The following is an 18,593-nucleotide window of genomic DNA, read 5'->3' as shown; positions in this document are numbered from 1 at the left end:
ATTTTAACTATTTGATAAAAATTAAAAATGTAATCTCAATAACTATTTCTTCCCCATTTTTGGTAACCTGAACTCAAATCCATAGTACATCCACATCAGCTCCAGAAAGACATTTTTTTTTCCACGTGTGCTTTTCCTAATTTGGGTACCTCGTACTATAATTATTCACTGGTAGACTTTTCGGTTTTGCCAACAAGGTGCAATGGAGCCCACAGTAGGTTTACTCAGTCCAACTTCAGAAATACTCATGAAAGCTACAAAAATCTACAGTGTTCCTCATTCAGGAATGGTGGTCCTTTGCCTATAATCACAGTACTTTGGAGGCAGAGGCAGAAGGGTTGAGGCAAGCTCAAAACCAACCTAGGCTAACGAATGAGTATCAGGTCAATCAGCCTAAATAGCATTACCATCAAAAAATATTTCTGAATGAATTTGTATTTCACAACTCTAAAACATAAAGACTAATTAAACATTAATATTATTGTCATTACCAAATATTTTCTTTTTGATAATTTTCCTTCTTTCATGTTTTGTTCCCTGCTTGGTCTTAAGATAAGATTAGGGCTAAAATTTATAATTCAAAATCCAGGTTCTATGAAAGGGAATAGTCAGCGTACACAACCCCAACAGTTAGCACCATGATCTTGGTGTATAGCATTGATTCTCTACATTGCAGCCATTTTTCATCCTTCTACTGCCGCAAAGCTACTATTATTCTCATGTAAAATAAAGTTTTTCTTTTTGAATTTTATGTATATGAGTGTATTCCTGAATGTATGTATGTGTATCAATGCATCCAATGCCCACAGAGGCCAGAAGAGGGCATTGGTTCCTTGGAACTGGAGCTACAGATGGTTATAGCCCACCATGAGTATGCTGGGAACTAAACCCCAATCATGGAAAAGAACAGCAAGTGCTTTTAACTGTTGAGCCACTTTTCCAGTCCTGCCTGGTTTTTCTTAACATAAAGCCAATCTAATCATTAAAAATAAAACATCACCATAGCTTTAACGGAAATGGCAGATTTGAAAAGCACTGAGAGGTCCATTCAAAAGAATTTTGTATACATATGTGGGCACTGTTAGAACTGCTTGCTATATACAGTTGTTTATTTTAGAATACACCTTTACTCATTGTGGTGAGTCAGACCAATCCAAGACTTTCGCATGGCCCTGATGAAAGGACAAAGGGAACTTTAGTTTTTTTTCTCCTTGTCCAAGAGCAGATTTGGAAAGGCTGGTCTAGGGCAGGATCCAGCATCACACAAGAGTCAAGTTTGCATCTTTGGAGACAACTCTTCTCTCTGGGCTGTGGTTATCAATCATAAGGCATGTGATTTTGTGGTATCCTGTGTGGTCTTTGTCAACATTGTCTGATTTAGCTCTCTGTGGGTCATGCCCATTTTCAACCTACAAGTTTGTATGATGATCTTCTTCTTAATAAACTTGATATAAGTCATCAACTTACAAAAAACCTCCTGGTCCCAGGTATTGCTTTTGTCTTCTTTATTCCTTGTCTTCTCTATTTCTTGTTTCCAGTCCTCCCAATTGGACACCTAGCTGTTTGCGATCCTTATTCCTGGGTTTGGTAATCATTTTAGTCTAACTCTGGACAAATTATCTTTAGAGATGGCATGTCATTCATGGAAAGAATTTTCTCTGTTCTAGATAACATTAGTAAATGTGGTAGATCATTAATACTCAATTTGATCAAAATAACAATGGTCATATCAAATCAGTTCCAAATATATATGACTGTTTGTAGAGTCAACCCAGACATTAGGAAGGATGAGTTTCTATCAGATCTAATGGGAAAGAAGATCTCCCTATTAAAGATGTTTCTTAGTTCATTCAATGTTGCTAAGTACTCCTCTTCTACCCTGAGGTCATTCCTTAAATTTTGGGATCTCTCATGATCTACATAGACTTCTCTATCACAAAGGAGATTTTCCTCTCAATGAACCTGACCTACATCATCATGTGTTATTCTGGTAAGCTATAAATCTATTTCTGGAAGAAACAACTTTGACAGTTACATAGGGAAGACATGCCAACAAATCCATCTTTCGTTGTTAGCTGCAATGCCATTCTCAAGCCTAGTAAGTGGGCAATGGAGACCTGCCACATAAATGATCCATTTCACTTCTGCTTAGAAGTGTTTCTATTTACTGAAGGATGCAGAACAAAGACTAGAAGAGATGCTTCGGAGATAAACCTCTCCCTTTATCATGTGCATCAGCAATTACTAGACAGGGTGTTTATTGTCAGTACTTAGTTCAGGCATGACAGGAAGAAATAACTAATATTTTAGCTGTAAAAGGAAAGGTCTGAACAAGGAGTAGGTCTTGACTAAAATTGAAAACTGAGACATTAATTAAGCCTTAAGTAGTGGGATGAGGTTCTCAAATGCCTACTGATTCTGTTGTACATTTGTTAACCCAGCATAGAAAAAGAAAGATTGCCCATAATAGATGGGCTTGATTACAATAAGTGAATATAAATTGAGCCAGTTAACAACTCCCCCAGTATTAAATTATGAAGCCTAGATTCTAGTTGAGAAGATAAATGCCTTACTGTGCTGTGTACACCCAGGATGGGAGTGTATAAGTAACTGACTTGCTTTATTCACTATAAAAATGCAGTTTCATATCAGAGATGATTCAAAAAATACTGCTTTAATGTAGAAATATTAAACTGGCTTAGCTTTTAATCTGTCAGTATTTTACAAATGAATTTAAAGCAAGGTATTTTTTGACTATATGAACTAGCCTTGATGCTCAGAGACAAAATCTACAATAGAGATTCGCCTTTAGTGTATGTGTGTGTTAGTGTGTGTGTTACAATATTAGTAGGCCTTATGCATGCTAGGCAAGCAGTCTAGTACAGAAATGTATTCCCAGCCCTGTTTGTTTGTTTGTTTGTTTGTTTTTGAAACCATTGTGCTGGTTGCTATTTCATAAACTTGAGGAAAACATATAATATCATATACCTACCTGGGAAGAGGGAATCTTAATTTAAAAAATTCCTCCAACAGACTGGCCTGTAGGCAAGTATATGGGATAATATTTTGCTTAATGAATGATGTAGAAGGACTTGCTCACTGTGGGCCTTATCGTTCCTGTGAGGATGACCTGGGTGTAGAAGAAAGTGGGCTAATCAGTCTAGGTGGAACAAGCCAAGGCAACATTCCTTGACTTCTGCTTCCGATTTACCTCTAAGCTTCTGCCTGCTGTGACAACCCATGGCTACCAGGACTTCCATGATAATGAACTGTGATGTAGAAGTGGAGGTGAAATAAACCTTTTCTTCCCCAAGTTGCTTTTGGTCATGGTATTTTATTGCAACAACGTGAACCCTAAGTAAGGTAACTACTGTATTTGCGTGTGTCTGTGTGTGTGTGCCTGTGTGTCTGTGTGTGTGTAGGAAATGGAATAGCTTGAAGACGTTAGTTTTCTCTTTCCACTATTTGGGTCCCAAGAGTTTTCTTGATGGCAAACACTGTTACTGTCTAAGCTGTTCTGTCAGTCCCCAGCACTGCTGAATTTTAACTTTTAAAAGGATTCATTTTTAATATTTCATATGTGTGGATATTTTCCCTGTATACGCCATGTGCATGCCTGATGCTGTAGGCTAGAAGAAGGCGTCAGAACCCCTGAAACTGGAGTTATGCATAATTGTGTGTCTTTATGCAGATACTGGGAATTGGATGCAGATCCTGCAAGAGCAACCGATGCTTAAGCTATTGAGCCATCTCCCACCCCACCCCCCCGCCAAACTTTTATTTTATATTATTTTATTTGAGGTGGCACTACCTAAGCTGCTTTGGTTGGCTTTATGCTTACAATTTTCCTTCCTCGGCCTTCTGAGTGGCTGAGACTGCAGGCCTGTACCACCAACTAAACTCACTTTCTCTAAGCTTAGCCTGTCATGCTTATGTCTTGCAGAACAATAGTTATTAGTAAGTGCTACCCATGCTCCCATACAGACACACAGATATGTCCTTCAGTGTACACACAGAATAGAGGCCTTTAGATTCTTTTGCACTTTCCGCTCGGGGTCTGATCTTGGTATGTTTTCTGTTTGACTCTCTTTCTTTGAAAAGAATAGGACATTTTGTCCCTTGGACTTACTGTTTAATCCTTGAACTTCTGCTCCTTTTGCCTCTGTTTCCCCAGGGCTGACATGACGGGCATGTGCCACCATGTCCAGTTTTGTGCAGTGCTGGAAATCAAATCCAGGGACGTAGGCACGTTGGGTGGTTCATAAGGTCTACCAGCCAACCTGTATCCCCAGCCCTCAGAAACTGGCTGTTTCAGAAATGCTGAGACATGAAGACACAGAGACATTCACTCCAACCTGAGCTGCAAGTAGAACAAATTGCTCAGCCTTGTTGAATCTAGTGGTTTGCAGATGTACACAGTCACATCCACAGTGGCTTCCACCTTATCTTTCTAAAGATTTGTTTTCAATCATGTGTCTAGGGGGAGGGGTGTACGGAGTACAGACACACCTATAGGCCGGAAGCTTTGGATCTCCTGGAGCTGGAGCTAGAAGTAGTTGTGAGCTCCTCTATGTGGATGCTGTGACCTGCATGCAGGGTTCTCTCTCTAGCACTCCCATATCTTTTCTTGAAAATGTTATTTCTTTAAAATTTAAAAAATCTTTGATTTATTATTTCTTGTTCTCCTGAGTTCTAAATAAAGATCATATCATCTTCACTAATTATTTCATTGCTAACAAAGATATGTCTCCAGTCACATAGTGATGAATTTTTGTCATGGTAAGAGGTTCCAAAAGCACAGAACGAGAGCAGTCCTTTACAATGAGGCAGTGGCTAGAGAATTTGCCAAAACCCACTTATTTTCTGTTTACAGAATGGAAACAACCATTCTTCAGAGTTCCCATCACCTATCTTTGCAGGAGAAAAGCACAGTAGAACCCCAAGAACCTTTTGCTCTGTCCTAAATTTTCTGCAAGTATGGCACAAATGTTTTCTACAGGGTCTTTGACACTTGTAATGTATTTATATTGTTTCAAATGAAATATAAAGCACTCCCAGATCACACCTGCAGTGGGTACGATACACAGAAAGGGAAGCATAACCCTGAAGTCAGACAGCATTCGGGGATTTTCACAGTACCATTGCTAAACTCCCCAGGGGAAAGACTATGGCTTTAGCAGTCTGTATGGTAATAGATGCTGATTGAGTAAAGATAAACAAGGCAGAAGGAAGAAATCACAGAGAAGCCACTGGAGGTTCAATGGTTAGGCTTCATCCTTTATTAGGTAGTGAATAAACGACAACTGATGCTTAAAACTCCAATTTAAGAGACCATTTAAACAAAAGAGGTTCCGCCGCGAAGGGAGGCAGACGGGGTCCAGGTTTTTCTGAGTGTTCTCATATGGCTGATGAAGAAAATATGGCTGATTTATTTGTTCCCAGCAAACCATTAGAGTTACTAAATGCCTTGTGACCCAGGACGCCATGTGACCCGCGGGCCCTGACTTCTTGCAGACTGGTTCCTTCACTTTGGTGAAAATGGGAGGAACAATGGAAGTATGTGATGATGGAATTGCATTGGTAATGAGCACAGCGGCCTTTGTCGGGTACAGGGCCTGAGATGCAGTGAGTTCAGTGAACAACCAAATAAGAAAATAAACCCAACATAATTAGGAGATGCTGGTCACATGGTAACAAACTCTGGGTAACTAAGTACACCTGGCTGAACTAGCCCCATCCGTAGGCAAAAAAGAAATAAATGAAAGAAATGCTTGCTAGAACAGAAGGCCGTGCTTGGAAAGACTGTAAATGAGAAATCACTAGGTTCAATGGCAAATATGTCTAAAAGATCTTTGTGCCAAAGACTGATGGAATGATTATATTTTCATAATCTTGCTTTCCTTCTACTTTCCATGTTTTTCTTTACAATCTTTCTTTTTCTTTCCTCTTTTAAAAATGTTGTTTTGGTTATTTGTTAAGTAACAGGTATATATAGCCAACTGCTTTAAAGATACACTTAGAGACAAGTTCTACAGCTAGACACTGGAAACGTCCTCAAAAGACCACAGTTAACAGTCAGCACCAAGCACACTATGCTTATTCTCTAAATATAAATGACAAGGGCTAAACACCTCTCTCTCCAGGAACTCCTTAGTTCTCTGTTCCTCTCCGAAGGTCACTACAATTGAGATAAAAGAAGTTCCAGGAAGGCCACACTCAATCCATCCCTAATTTTTAAATAGTCTTTATAAAACCTTTTCAAAAATAATTTTTTTTTATTTTTAGTCCTAAGTCACAGAAGGCTGATGTGTACATGTTTTGTTCTTGTTCTCTTGTCAAAGGTCATTATTCTTGAATGCAATAATCTGTCTGCATCCGGCCCCATCCTATCCACAGGGGCAAGCTAGCTTTCTATGGGAAAAAGCACACTGCCTTTATCGCAAATTAAAGGCACAGCTATTTCATGCCATTTGTTACCAATTTAATGATAACATGTAACACTGAGTGGTTATAGAATTATCTCATATAGATTTTCTTTTTATAAGTTATTTTCTTAATCTTTCTAACATATATACAATATACATACATATATATTTATATATATATTCCCCTGATAAATCTTTTTTTTTAAGTTAAAACATCAATTACTTTCAGCTCTGTGGTGAATATAAAGGCAGTTCTTATCTCACAATGCCACTAGAGAAATGATGGTCTAGGGGACCTTGCTAATATACTTTGTTGATGTCCTATCATTGGTGTGCTGTGAACTCATATTAATTGTTCTTGACAGTACTAGTATTTAAAAGTATGTTAGGTGTTTATGTCATGTCAGTAGGGAAAAGATAACAATAAACACAACCAAAGCTCACGCTTACGTCTGTCCTCATACATTTCTATTTAAAGCAAAGCCTTCTGCTATGGCTCTAGAATGACATAAAGGGTTATTGCAGATGGCTAGTTTTCTCTGCTTTTGTGAATCTGTGCTCATGTTACAATATCAACTGAGGTTCTGATGGCTTCTCATGTTAGAATAAAGGTTATACTGATTTCTTACTCCTTGCCCTTAACACATGGGATGATATGTTTTCAGATACACAGCCATTTCAACACTTCGCTTTCACCAGCAAAGCCTGTTCTGAGTGAGAAAGTAGTATTTGGTGATGAAGTGTCTGTCTTATTGCCTCTCTACCTCTAAGTTTACAGGAGGGGGTGTTGACCGTGTATGCTTTCAGGCTACCATCTGATGTTTGCTTGGTTTTTTTTGTTGTTGTTGTTTTCTTTTTTTTTTTTTACTGATTAATAGGTATGAAATAGCAGTTCATTCTACCTTTTTTTGCAATTCCTTAAAACCTAAAGGCAAAGATTGAGACACAGCACTATTGTTTGACAAGACATCTACTGTATCTACTTTTGCTTGGATACATACCCAGGAACTGCTATCTTAGTCAGAGAACCAGCAAGGGCACTACTATTCACAGTGTTGCTTTTGTTTTTGTTGCTTTTTTCTTTTATATATATATTATTATGATAATCTACAGAGTAAATTATTACATATACATTGGAACCAGTTAATGCCCTTAGACAATGTATACTTGTTTTAGAAAGCAGGAAAGACAATGCAGGGGAAACAGGTGCCCAAAAAGCACAGTCACAAAGATTTCAGAAGTTCTAGATACCACTATGAGTCAGTGCCGGAGATAACTTCTAAAACAAACAGTGTTCAAGAAGAACACTTTAATTTGGAGAAAATGCCACTCCTTCCCTCCCCTCCCCCAACCCCAATCCCTCACTTTTATTTCTTTATTTTTTTTTTAAATAATCTTTTCATTTTACTATCAAAAGTCCTGGCTCTTCAGGTACACTGGAAACTATAAATAAACAGTGCATAGTTCTCTTTTGTTTGATTTTAGTTTCATTTTGTTGTCTTAAAAATTATTGCAGTACAACACCTCCTGTTGGGGGAATTCAGTAAGGAGCAAAGAGCACAGGAGTGTGGGTGGTCCGAATGGGTCCCGGAGCTGGCCGCAGGAGGGCTGGAGGAAGTGCTGAGGTCTGGAAGAGGGTGGCTGCTGGAGCAGTTCGAAGACTGAAAGGGGAATTCACTGCCACAGCAGCTGCAGCTGCGGCCGCTGCCAGCGGGTTCGGGAGAATTCTGGGAGCCAGTGGCTTTGAAGCTTCTTTTGAAAATACTAATTTCACCTGCAAAGGAAAGAAACTGTTAAAGGATCAAGAACAAAAGCTTTAGAGTTTGTAGTTGAAATCCAGAATGGTAGGTCTTAGTAGTGAGCAGCTACAAAGGGAAGTACTGGTGGAAGGCTAAAAACTGAAAACTGCACAATTGATCCCTTTGGAAAGGTAGAAGATAACTACCCAAGCATGCTAAAGCATCTTCCAGAGATGGAACTGTACAATTTTTTGCATTTTGGTTAAAATTTATACCACCACAAGAGGTCCCTCTTTTGAGGAAAAGTACAGAAGATACTGTGCTAATCAGCATACACTCAGCAAATGTCTTGCAGCAAATAATTGTTTTAAAAATGACATTAGTCACACCACCATGCTGTCAACTCTAGAAAGAATGGCTGACATATTGTGAGAGGACATGTTCTAGGACCCATTTCTCTCGGCTTCTAAATGTCCTCCAGTGTTTTGAAAATAAACTTCGGAGGATATAAAATAACAAACATGCTCAGACAAAATTTAAGAAACACAATTTAAGGGCTCATCCATCTCTGACATCCTTTTTGAAAGTGTCCAATACCATCACGACCACATTCTAAGTCATTGCTTACTTAGTTCAAAAGCCACACTTTCTCAAGTCTCTGTGCTCAGGGACAAATCTTAGCTTAAATAGATGGATGAGCTGAGGATAAAGGTGGAAAACACTGGAACAAGCCATGTGACTCAGAGTTCCATTGGTGGAGGCCAGGCTGGACCAGAAATTCAACTGTTTCTAGTTTCCTCAGTATCGTCCATCCATTCTACCTAATAACCGACAACCTCCACCCCAAACACCTACAAAACAGAGTGTGGGGCATGAATAACTTCGTGTTCTCTTTTAGGAAGCAGCAAAAGTGTCACTCACCCCTAGTGGATTTGTTGCCTTCTGCAGTTTGTTGTAGGGACTGTATTTTGGTTTGGGGGGCTTTCCAGCAGCTCTGTCTTTGTGCCTTCTGCTGCTAATGTGCTATGGAAAGCAACAAAAATGACAGCTTTCAAAAACACATTTAGAACACGGCCATGAACATTATTTTCACCTGGAGGGAGATGATGCTGATTTCAGGCAAGTTTCACAAAGATAAAAGGAAAGGAGCATTGTACACTTCTGCATTTTGATACCGAAGCCTTTCACACGATCATTTTTAATATACTTTCAGTAAATAAAACAATTTTCTTTTCTCCTCTGCTTTTGCCTTATCACAGCACACATCTCCCAAAAGTATTTACAGAGGACAGGATGTCTGAAGGAATTTGATGTGCAAATAAACAAACATGCCCAGACAGGCATGAATGAATTTCCATACTAATATTTATCCTCATGTTTGTGCAGCCAAATTCTAAAATAAATAACTAAGGTGCAAAACATCATCCATCCACAAAACACAACACAGTATGAGGGCTGAACTTTCAGCTGGCAATGTCCTACCACATTCTTTAGGAGGCTATTTGGAGCAGAGTTAGTGCCCATTGTTAGTCATTGCATCAACAGGTGATTGTAGGAATTAGAAATAAAGTACAATGAATAATAAAAAAGGACATACAATAAAAGAACAACGCAATATGAAATTAGTTGTAGTATAAAACTATCTAAGTATGTTAAAAATAGAACAGTATAGATTGGTCTTTAAAGCATACGAATAGTTTTCAGTAGAAAACTCAATAGAGAAAAATTTTCATAATGCTGTTTCTCCCAAAGTGCCTACACAAGAAACAAATTCATTGCCAACAATTTCCAACAGGTTTTATTTATTTACCATTGCATCTTAGTATTCTCCCAACAACTAAATTAAGCAAATGCTAACGTAAAAACAGTGAATAAAAGATAAATGAAGGTGTGATCAGATGGATGTACTACCAATAGGTGGATGAAGAGGTAGTTGGATGGCTTAGTGAATGAGTGGGTAGATGGATGCCTGGAAGGATAGGTAGATGGGTGAGTAGGTGAATGGACTGATGGATGAGTGGATGGGAGGCTACTTGGGTGAATGGTAGATTACTGAATGTTCATATGGATGGTTTTGTTGGTAAAAGGACGGGTAGATGGATGAGTTGTGGATTGAGGTAGATGTATTGGAAAGAAAGATGTGAGAAGAACAGGAACATACACGGACAGCTCACAGAGTGGCCCCTTGGGCTTTCAATTTTATGGTACCTGTTTGAGTTGTGTTTCCGAGTTGACATGCACATCACATATTTCACAGTGAAATGTTTTGTTTTGGAGGCCTGTGTTTCCCTTAGTAACAGGTCCTTTGCCCTTCATTCCTGCCCGAGGAAAAGCCTTGATAGTTCCACTTCCATTGCGGGCTTCTAGCATTGTTTTGTGCTTAGTACCTACCAGGGATATTTAGGGAAAAAAAAGAAAAAAAATATTTAAAAAGGAGAGAAAAATATTGTATTAATGATAACCTTCAAATGGAACACCAGACCTGAGGCTAGACTAAAATACATCTAGGGCAAAGTAAAAAGGAACATTTTTTTTTACAAGATGGTATGAAATTATTAGCTTTTTAAAATACTTGATGTGACATATATGTACCATTCATAAATAGAGTAATTAAATGGTAGGCCATGGGCAAAATTCAAAGGATGTGGTTTTGTCTCATTTCTTTTTAATATGAAATAAATGATAGCTGATAATGAGGAGTGGCCTGTTTGCTAAAGGTGGTGTGCACCAAATATAATCAGCTTAGGCATGGTGGTCTCACAACAGTGGCACTAATTAAATACCTACTTCTAGGCAGAATGCAAGCAAGCTATCCTGTTTCTGTTTTAGGCTCAAAGAAGAAGACCAACAATAATAGCAAACATGGCATTATTTTTTTTTTTAATTTTATTTTTGTTTGTGAGCCGAGCATTTAATAGCCAAGCCGTTTCTCAAGACTTTTTTAAGTTTTAGAATCAGGCAGATGATGTTGGATCCTCCAGAACTGGAGTTATGGGCAGCTGTCATTCACTTGACATGGGTGCTGGGAATAGAACTGGGGTCCTCTGCAAGCAGTCTTAACCACTGAGCAATCTCTTAAGTTAAATGTTAATTACTGCCGGGCGATGGTGGCATACGCCTTTAATCCCAGCACTCAGGAGGCAGAGACAGGTGGATCTCTGTGAGTTCGAGGCCAGCCTGGTCTACAAGAGCTAGTTCCAGGACAGGAACCAAAAGCTAAGGAGAAATCCTGTCTTGAAAATCCAAAAAAAAAAAAAATGTTAACTACCATTAATACTTGTTTTCTGGGATTACTATTGTTATATATAGTTCAAAGTGACAATTTCCCCTCAAAAATTACTTAAAATGTTCCACATTTTTCTAGCTAATAAGTCTTTTTGTCCACTTGATGACATGCTTTTGCTATGGAATTTTATTCTATCCTTTATGGCACTCAAATTTTTAAATTTCTTTTCTGTACCACTTCCTTTCTACTTGTATTTATAAGATTGTTGGTCACTCTATGAATATAGAAATAAAAGTGTTTCTGAGTCACATGTACCGAATTCTTGAATATTCATAAGATGTTTCTGAGTCATGTGTACAGAACACTTGAATATTCATAACTGTTTCTGAATCGCATGTAAAGAACTCATGAATATTCATGAGAAAAATAATGCTATGAGCATGATACAGATGACATCATGCTAAGCAAGAGACAAAACCAGCAAAGAGCTTCATAACCACATTTTCCTCATTCAAACAAAAAAAACCAAGCATTACTTCAGCAGGCCCATTTCCTAGAGCACAGGCTGCTCACGTGGATGATGACTATTCTTAGTGCGCAGCTGTTAAAATGCTTTTGTGCTAAGGGAGAGAATCAGTGTCCTGCAGGAAGAGATGGTGCACAGAGGCTTAAAACACAGAGTGGGCTCACAGTGCTGCCTTGGATGCCTCGCCGCCTGTTTTAGGTGATCGCCCTTGCAGTGTGGAGTATACAAATGTTTCCACGTCCTCTGAAGATGGGAGAGAGTAGGGGACACTAAGGCCCAAGGGAGCAAGCAAGACATATGTGGGTATCTATCCAACAGATGATTTTACAGATATTTTAGACAAAATGGGAAACAGTTATGAGGCCATTTTGGCTGTGGAAGGTGGAAGGTATGGGCCAATTCTCATTCTGATTTTCACGAGTGACCTCTCGTTCAGCTTCAAATCACTTGTGACTTGGAATTGGTATCTAATATGTAGAGTGCACACACACACAAATACACATATACTCACACTCATACATGCACGCACAAAAGAGAAATCTAAAAATGTAGCAAAGGTGGTATAACCAGGACCTCTACTAAGTGCTTGGCTCTCTGGCTATGATTAAGCCTCAAATACAGATAAACTTTTGTGCAACTTGACCTTATGCTCGTAGCTGCACAATGTCAGCTATTATAAATAGCTACTATGTAGTTTTTATAAGATTTTCGAAATGAACAAGCTGGATTTTCACTAAATGTAACTAAACTTCAAAAATAACAGTATACTCTTAATTTGAAAGCATTTATATATTTGAGAGAGAAAAATGTGCATTAATAATATAAACATCATTAATAAAGTTACCTTTATTAAATATTTAATGCATTTCAGAGGCTATGCTGAAAATCTCTCCTACTCACTAGCACTAAGAGTTCAGCCCTATTATCATCCCTTCTCTAGGGAGGACAAAACAGGAGCTGAAAGGTCGGGTTACATGCATGTGGTCATAAAGCAAACACCATATGAAGTCCTAGTAAACAGAAAATTTCTGGCTATTTTTCCAAATACCAAGGACTCATGAGCCATTAGGGCACAGTTGTATGCAAGGCTTTCTTCGGCACACCATTCTACACAGAAGTATAGCCTTTTAAAAAAATGGTTTTTACTTCAAATCTTTTGATGGTCTTCAACCTGTGCTGTTCCCTACAATCCATGTTGCTCCCACTTAGCAGAGCTTTATGCATCCTGACATATGGAAAGTGCATCTCTGGTCAGTGATGCCATCTCTGTTTACAACATCCTATGAGCATTTTGTACAACTGAGACCTGCTTCCATGACTGCTCAGCAGGGCATTGCAAACTCACTTCTGCCTTTGACTTCTCCCCTTCTGCGGAAAAAAAAAAAAAAAACCTTTGGAAGTCAGGTGGATTGAAACCTTTGTAAGAATGATGTTGGCATTGCCTCCATTTTAAATTCCATGCCTTCTGAAAGAAGAAACCACAATTTAAACTCATAAGCCATAGGGTTTTCAGAAACCCTTGTATGTGTTTGTTATTTAGTTTGAGATACCTTGGGCAAGGTAAATACTGTTTCAAAACGGGAAGAAGGGGTTTGTCTTCCTCATCGTTTTCTGTTATCCTTGGGGCTTCTTTCTCTTTATCCTCCTCCTTCTCCTTTTCTTTTTCTTGCAATTCCTTCATCTCTTCTTCCTATCTTTCTCTAACTCCTCCTCTTCCAAGTCCTCCCTTCTTCCGTCTACTCTTCCTTCTTCTCTGGCCCTGGGGATTGAACCCATAGCCTCACACACACACCAGGGAAGAACCCCCTATAGCTCTCTACCCCAGATCTATGACTTTCTTTTTTTGTCTGCTTTGCAAGTTGGATGTTATAGAGAGGAAAGGTGAAGGAGATGGGAAACAAAGGCCTTATTAATAAACATTCAGTTGTAAATAATTTCTTTGAAAAACGGGGAATATCTTTTTAAAAGAAACCAAACAGTTCTACCAACTCAAATTTATCAAAATGTGAAAAATGGTTTTTATGTACCAGTACTTTATTTTCTATTTGAGTTTATTTATGATTAGTGAATGTATCTTAAAGGGATCATACGTGCCATGGAGCACTGGGGCGGTAAGCAGACATCTTTGTGGAGTCTGTTTTTTTTTTTTTTGTTTTTTGTTTGTTTGTTTATTTTTATGTGGGAATTGAAATCAGATTGCCAGGCTGATGTGGCAAAACCTTTACTTTACCTAATGAGCCATCTCCCATCCTCTTTCTTACTCAGATGTGAGTTTTTAAAAGATTGGAGAACTTAGCTGAAGTGATCGTGTATAAAACGTCTTATGGAATCTAATATTCTTTTAGAAATGCAAATGATTTTTAATGACAGCACAATGAATAATCACTTATCCAACACAAGGAATTAGAACTACTTCCTTTTCCTTAAATAATTAGGTTACAGTAAGCGTCATAGTCATTGAATTTTCATTACAGATCTGATAGTTCTTTATAAAAGATTTCTGTAAATGGAAAGAATCTGCATATTTTTTAAGTGTCTTGATCTAAATTTTGTAAGTGTTACTAAGGTAGTTCCAGAGGGAAAATGTATCCTTCTACAATCTATATTGGTACAGTTTGAAATTTTCCCATTTATAAATAATTCCAATGCTTTGAATTTAATCCTTTAATGCCCATTTACACTCCTGTGTTTAACACCATGTAACTACAATCTCCGTGCTTCACGGAACTGCCAATAGTCATCTTGCTGCTATCTTACTCACAAGTTCATTTCTTTGGGCTATGGATAAACATTAGTCTACGAGCTTAAAGGGATCCACAAAAACAACACAGTGCCAGATGCTGTTTGGATGTGTTTGGTTAAACTCTTCATTACGTACTGTCTTTTGTGTGTTAAAGAAGAAAAGCACTAACACCTGTACACTCAAAATGAATGCTGAGCAAAGCAAGTCCAGGTACTCTTCTTTAAGACTTTTAACTACAAAATTAATCTTTTGTCACCCAGAAGCCCATATAGAATGCATCTTCTATGTTAATTACATTTTACTTTGTTTCTGGGGAAAATGAAACAATATATTCACAAACATCACTAGAATGGCATCCATGGTATCAGAGGGCCAACCAATGCCATAAGTGATTAAAATTTTAGTACTTCTGATGTTCTGACAGAAGACACCTGCTCCAACAGATGCCACACCAGCAGCCAGATCCCAAGGAAAAGCCCCCACTCTTGGACCACCAACACACCCTTACACCCCAGAACTCTTACAGTATAACTCCAATAGCTCCTTCTCTCATTACCACCCTATTTTACCCACACCTCCAAGCCTACCAGATCTCTAGCCCCCAACTCAGGCAGAAACCTCCTGCTGAACCACAGATCACTCTTGCCATGAGAAGTTTAGGCTCCAACTTGGCTGGAGACCCTCTATGCAAATCCAACAAAGACAGACTCAGAAATTCTCATCTATATCTTTAATCACCTCAAACACAGGTGCCTAAACACCGGTGTAAGAAGACAATCAACAATAGCCAAAGCAGTATGTCACCACTAGACCTCACCCATTCTATTATAGCAAGTACAGAGTATTCCAACACAGCTAGAGCATGCGAAAAACAACTTAAAACCTACTTGGCAAAGATGATAAATGTCCCTAATGAGGAACAGAACAAACCCCTTAAAATTATCCAGGAAAATACAAACAACTGGAAAGAATAAGTGATCCCTTAAACCACTAAAGGTAGGGGGAGGGTCAGTTGATGTAAATGAAATAAACTGTACAAAACCTGAAAATGGAAATTGAGGTCATAAAGAAAACACGAACTGAGGGAGTTACCGAAAGGGAAAATCTAGGTAAGTAAACAGGAACGACAAACACAAGTATCACAACCAGGATACAAGAGATGGAAAAGAGAACCTTAGGCACTGAATATACAGTAGAAGAATGGATAAACTGGTCAAAGGAAATGTTAAATCTAAAAAAATCTCTGATACAAAATATACAGAAAATCTGAGATACTATGAAAAGACCAAACCTAAAAAATAATAGGAATAGTTGAAAAGCCCCAAAAACATATTCAACAAAATCATAGAAGAAAATATTCCCAACCTAAAGAAGAACATGCCTTTAAAGATAGAAGAACATTAAAGTACATCAAATGGATTAGAACAGAAAAGAAATTGCCCTCTCCACATAATAAGCAAAATACTAAACACACAGGCAAAGAAACAATATTGAAAACTACGAAGGAAAGGACAAGCAACATATAAAGGCAGACCTATTAGACTTACACCCCATCAATGAAGTCTTTAAAAATCAGAAGGGCCTGAACAGATGCCCTGAAGATTCTAAGAGAATGCAGATGTCAGCCTAGATTATTATATGCAAGAAAAATTTCGATTACCATAGATTAAGAAAACAAGATACTCCATGGTAAAGTCAAGTTTAAATAATAACTATGCACAAATCGAGCTCAACAGAAGTAGAAAGAAAACTCCAAACCCAATATGTTAGCTACATTCTCAAAAACACAGAAAACAAGTCATCACTCACCAGTAAAACCCTGAGAACAGAAACCACACACACACACTAAAACCACTACAAACAGCAACAACATAATAATAAGAATTAACAGTCATTGGTTATTGATCATTGGCCTCAATTTTAATGGATTAAATTTCCCAATAAAAAGACACAGACTAAAAGAACAGATGAGAAAACACTATTGATCCTTCTCATACCTAGAAGAAACATACCTCAACATCAGAGATAGACATTACTTCAGAATAAAGGATTGGAACAAAATTCACCAAGAATGTAGGCCCAAGAGTCAAGCTAGTGTAGTCATTCAAATACCTAACAAAATAGACTTTAAAATAAGCTAACAAAACTAAAAAAAAGACATAGAGGACATTTATTACTCAACAAAGGAAAAGTCAACCAAGGTGATGTTTTTAATTCTTAACATCCATGCTCCAAATACAAGGGCACCCATATTTATAAGGAAAGCACTGCTAAAGCTTAAATCACACACTGACCCTCACATAATTTAAAGTGAGAGAATCAAATACCCCACATTTGTAAATATATATATGTCATCCATACAAAAATGAAACAGGGAAATATTGGAGTGAACAGGCATTGTGAATCAAATGAACATAACATATATACAGAATATTTCACCCAAACAAAAGGCGTATCCTTTCTTTTCAGGATCTCAAAGAACATTCTGCAAAGCTGACAATGTACTAGGTCACAAGACAACTCTCAACAAGTATAAAAAATTTGAAATACCCTCCTGCATCCTGTCAGACTACCACGAAGTAGATTTCAACAACAACAGAAACAATAGAAACTCTACAAACTCATTGAAACTGCACAACTCTGTTACTAAATGACTATTGCGTCAAGGAAGAAATATAAAAAAAATGAAGACTTCCTAAAATGTAATGAAAATGGATGAACAACATAACAAAATGGATGGAACCCAACGAAAGTGGCACTAGGAGAAAAGTTCAGAGTACTAAGTGCCTACATAAAGAAACCAAAGAGATTTTATACTAGCAAGTTAGCAATGCAGCTGAAAGCTCTATAACAAAAGGAAGAAAACACACCCAATAGGAGTTGACAGCAGGAAATGGTCAAGCTGAGGGCTGAAATCAATAAAGCAGAAATAAAGAGAACAATGCAAAGAATCAATGAAACAAAGAGTTGGTTCTTTGAGAAAATCAACAAAATGGACAAACCTTTATCGAAAAATTTACTAGGTGACAAGTAGAAAAAATATTCACATTAACAAAATCAGAAATGAAAATGAGTATGTAACAACAGCCACTGAGGAAATCCAAAGAATCATTAGTTCATACCTCAAACACATGTACTTCATGAAATTGGAAAATCAAAGAAATGAATAATTTTCTTGATAAATACCACTTACCAAAGTTTAATCAAGATCAAATAAACAATTCAAATCATTATGTAATCCCCAGGTAAATAGAAGCAGTCATTAAAAGTCTCTGAACAAAACACTCAGGACTAGAAAGTTTTAACATAGAATTCTACCAAACTTTCAAAGAAAAGTTAATATTAATACTCCTCAAATTATTAGACAACATAGAAACTGAGGAGACATTGTCAAATTTATTTTATAAGGTCACAGTTACTCTGATATCCAAAACTACACAAAGACTCAACAAAGAAAGAAAATAACAAAACAATTTCCCTCATGAATATTGATTCAGAAATAATCAGTAAATACTTGCAAACTGAATCTAAGAACACATCAAGAAGATCATCCATCATGATCAAATGGACTTCATCTCAGAGATGCAGGGATTGCTCAACAAATTTGTCCATACATAAACAATCTGAGAAAGTAAAAAACCATCATCTCATTTGATGGAGGAAGGTCATTGGTTAAATAAAAAGAAACTGCTTGGTCCTCCCTCATTGGTTAGAAGATAGGTGGGAGGAATAAACAGAACAGAACACTGGGAGGAAGAGGAAGTGAGGTCAGACCCGACAGCTCTCCTCTCCGGAGCAGACGCAGGAGAGACGCCATGCTACCTGCTCCAGGGAAGACGCACGCTATGAAGCTCCGACCCAGGATGGACTTAGGCAAGAATCTTCCCGGTAAGACCGGTGCTACACAGATGATAAGAAATGAGCTAGTCCAGGT

General features: G+C 37.8%; 1 protein-coding gene across 4 annotated transcripts in view; it reads right to left on the bottom strand.

Annotated features, from left to right (window-relative positions):
- Positions 1-5,256: 5,256 nt before the first annotated feature.
- Znf385d (zinc finger protein 385D) overlaps positions 5,257-18,593 on the bottom strand; it is an 899,443-nt gene continuing 886,106 nt past the window's right edge. For all 4 annotated transcript variants that reach the window (XM_075988657.1, XM_075988660.1, XM_075988658.1 and 1 more), the window contains 3 exons: positions 10,373-10,551; positions 9,086-9,187; positions 5,257-8,199 (listed from right to left, as the gene is read on the bottom strand). In XM_075988657.1, coding sequence (XP_075844772.1) covers positions 7,966-8,199; positions 9,086-9,187; positions 10,373-10,551 — 515 coding nt within the window. In that variant the 3' untranslated portion in view covers positions 5,257-7,965. The remainder of the gene's footprint in view (positions 8,200-9,085; positions 9,188-10,372; positions 10,552-18,593) is intronic.

This window comes from Microtus pennsylvanicus, chromosome 10 (assembly GCF_037038515.1).
Source record: "Microtus pennsylvanicus isolate mMicPen1 chromosome 10, mMicPen1.hap1, whole genome shotgun sequence".
Taxonomy (NCBI): Eukaryota; Metazoa; Chordata; class Mammalia; order Rodentia; family Cricetidae; genus Microtus; species Microtus pennsylvanicus.
Note: the sequence above shows the minus strand (reverse complement) of the source record. Positions and strands in the feature narration are given on the sequence as shown.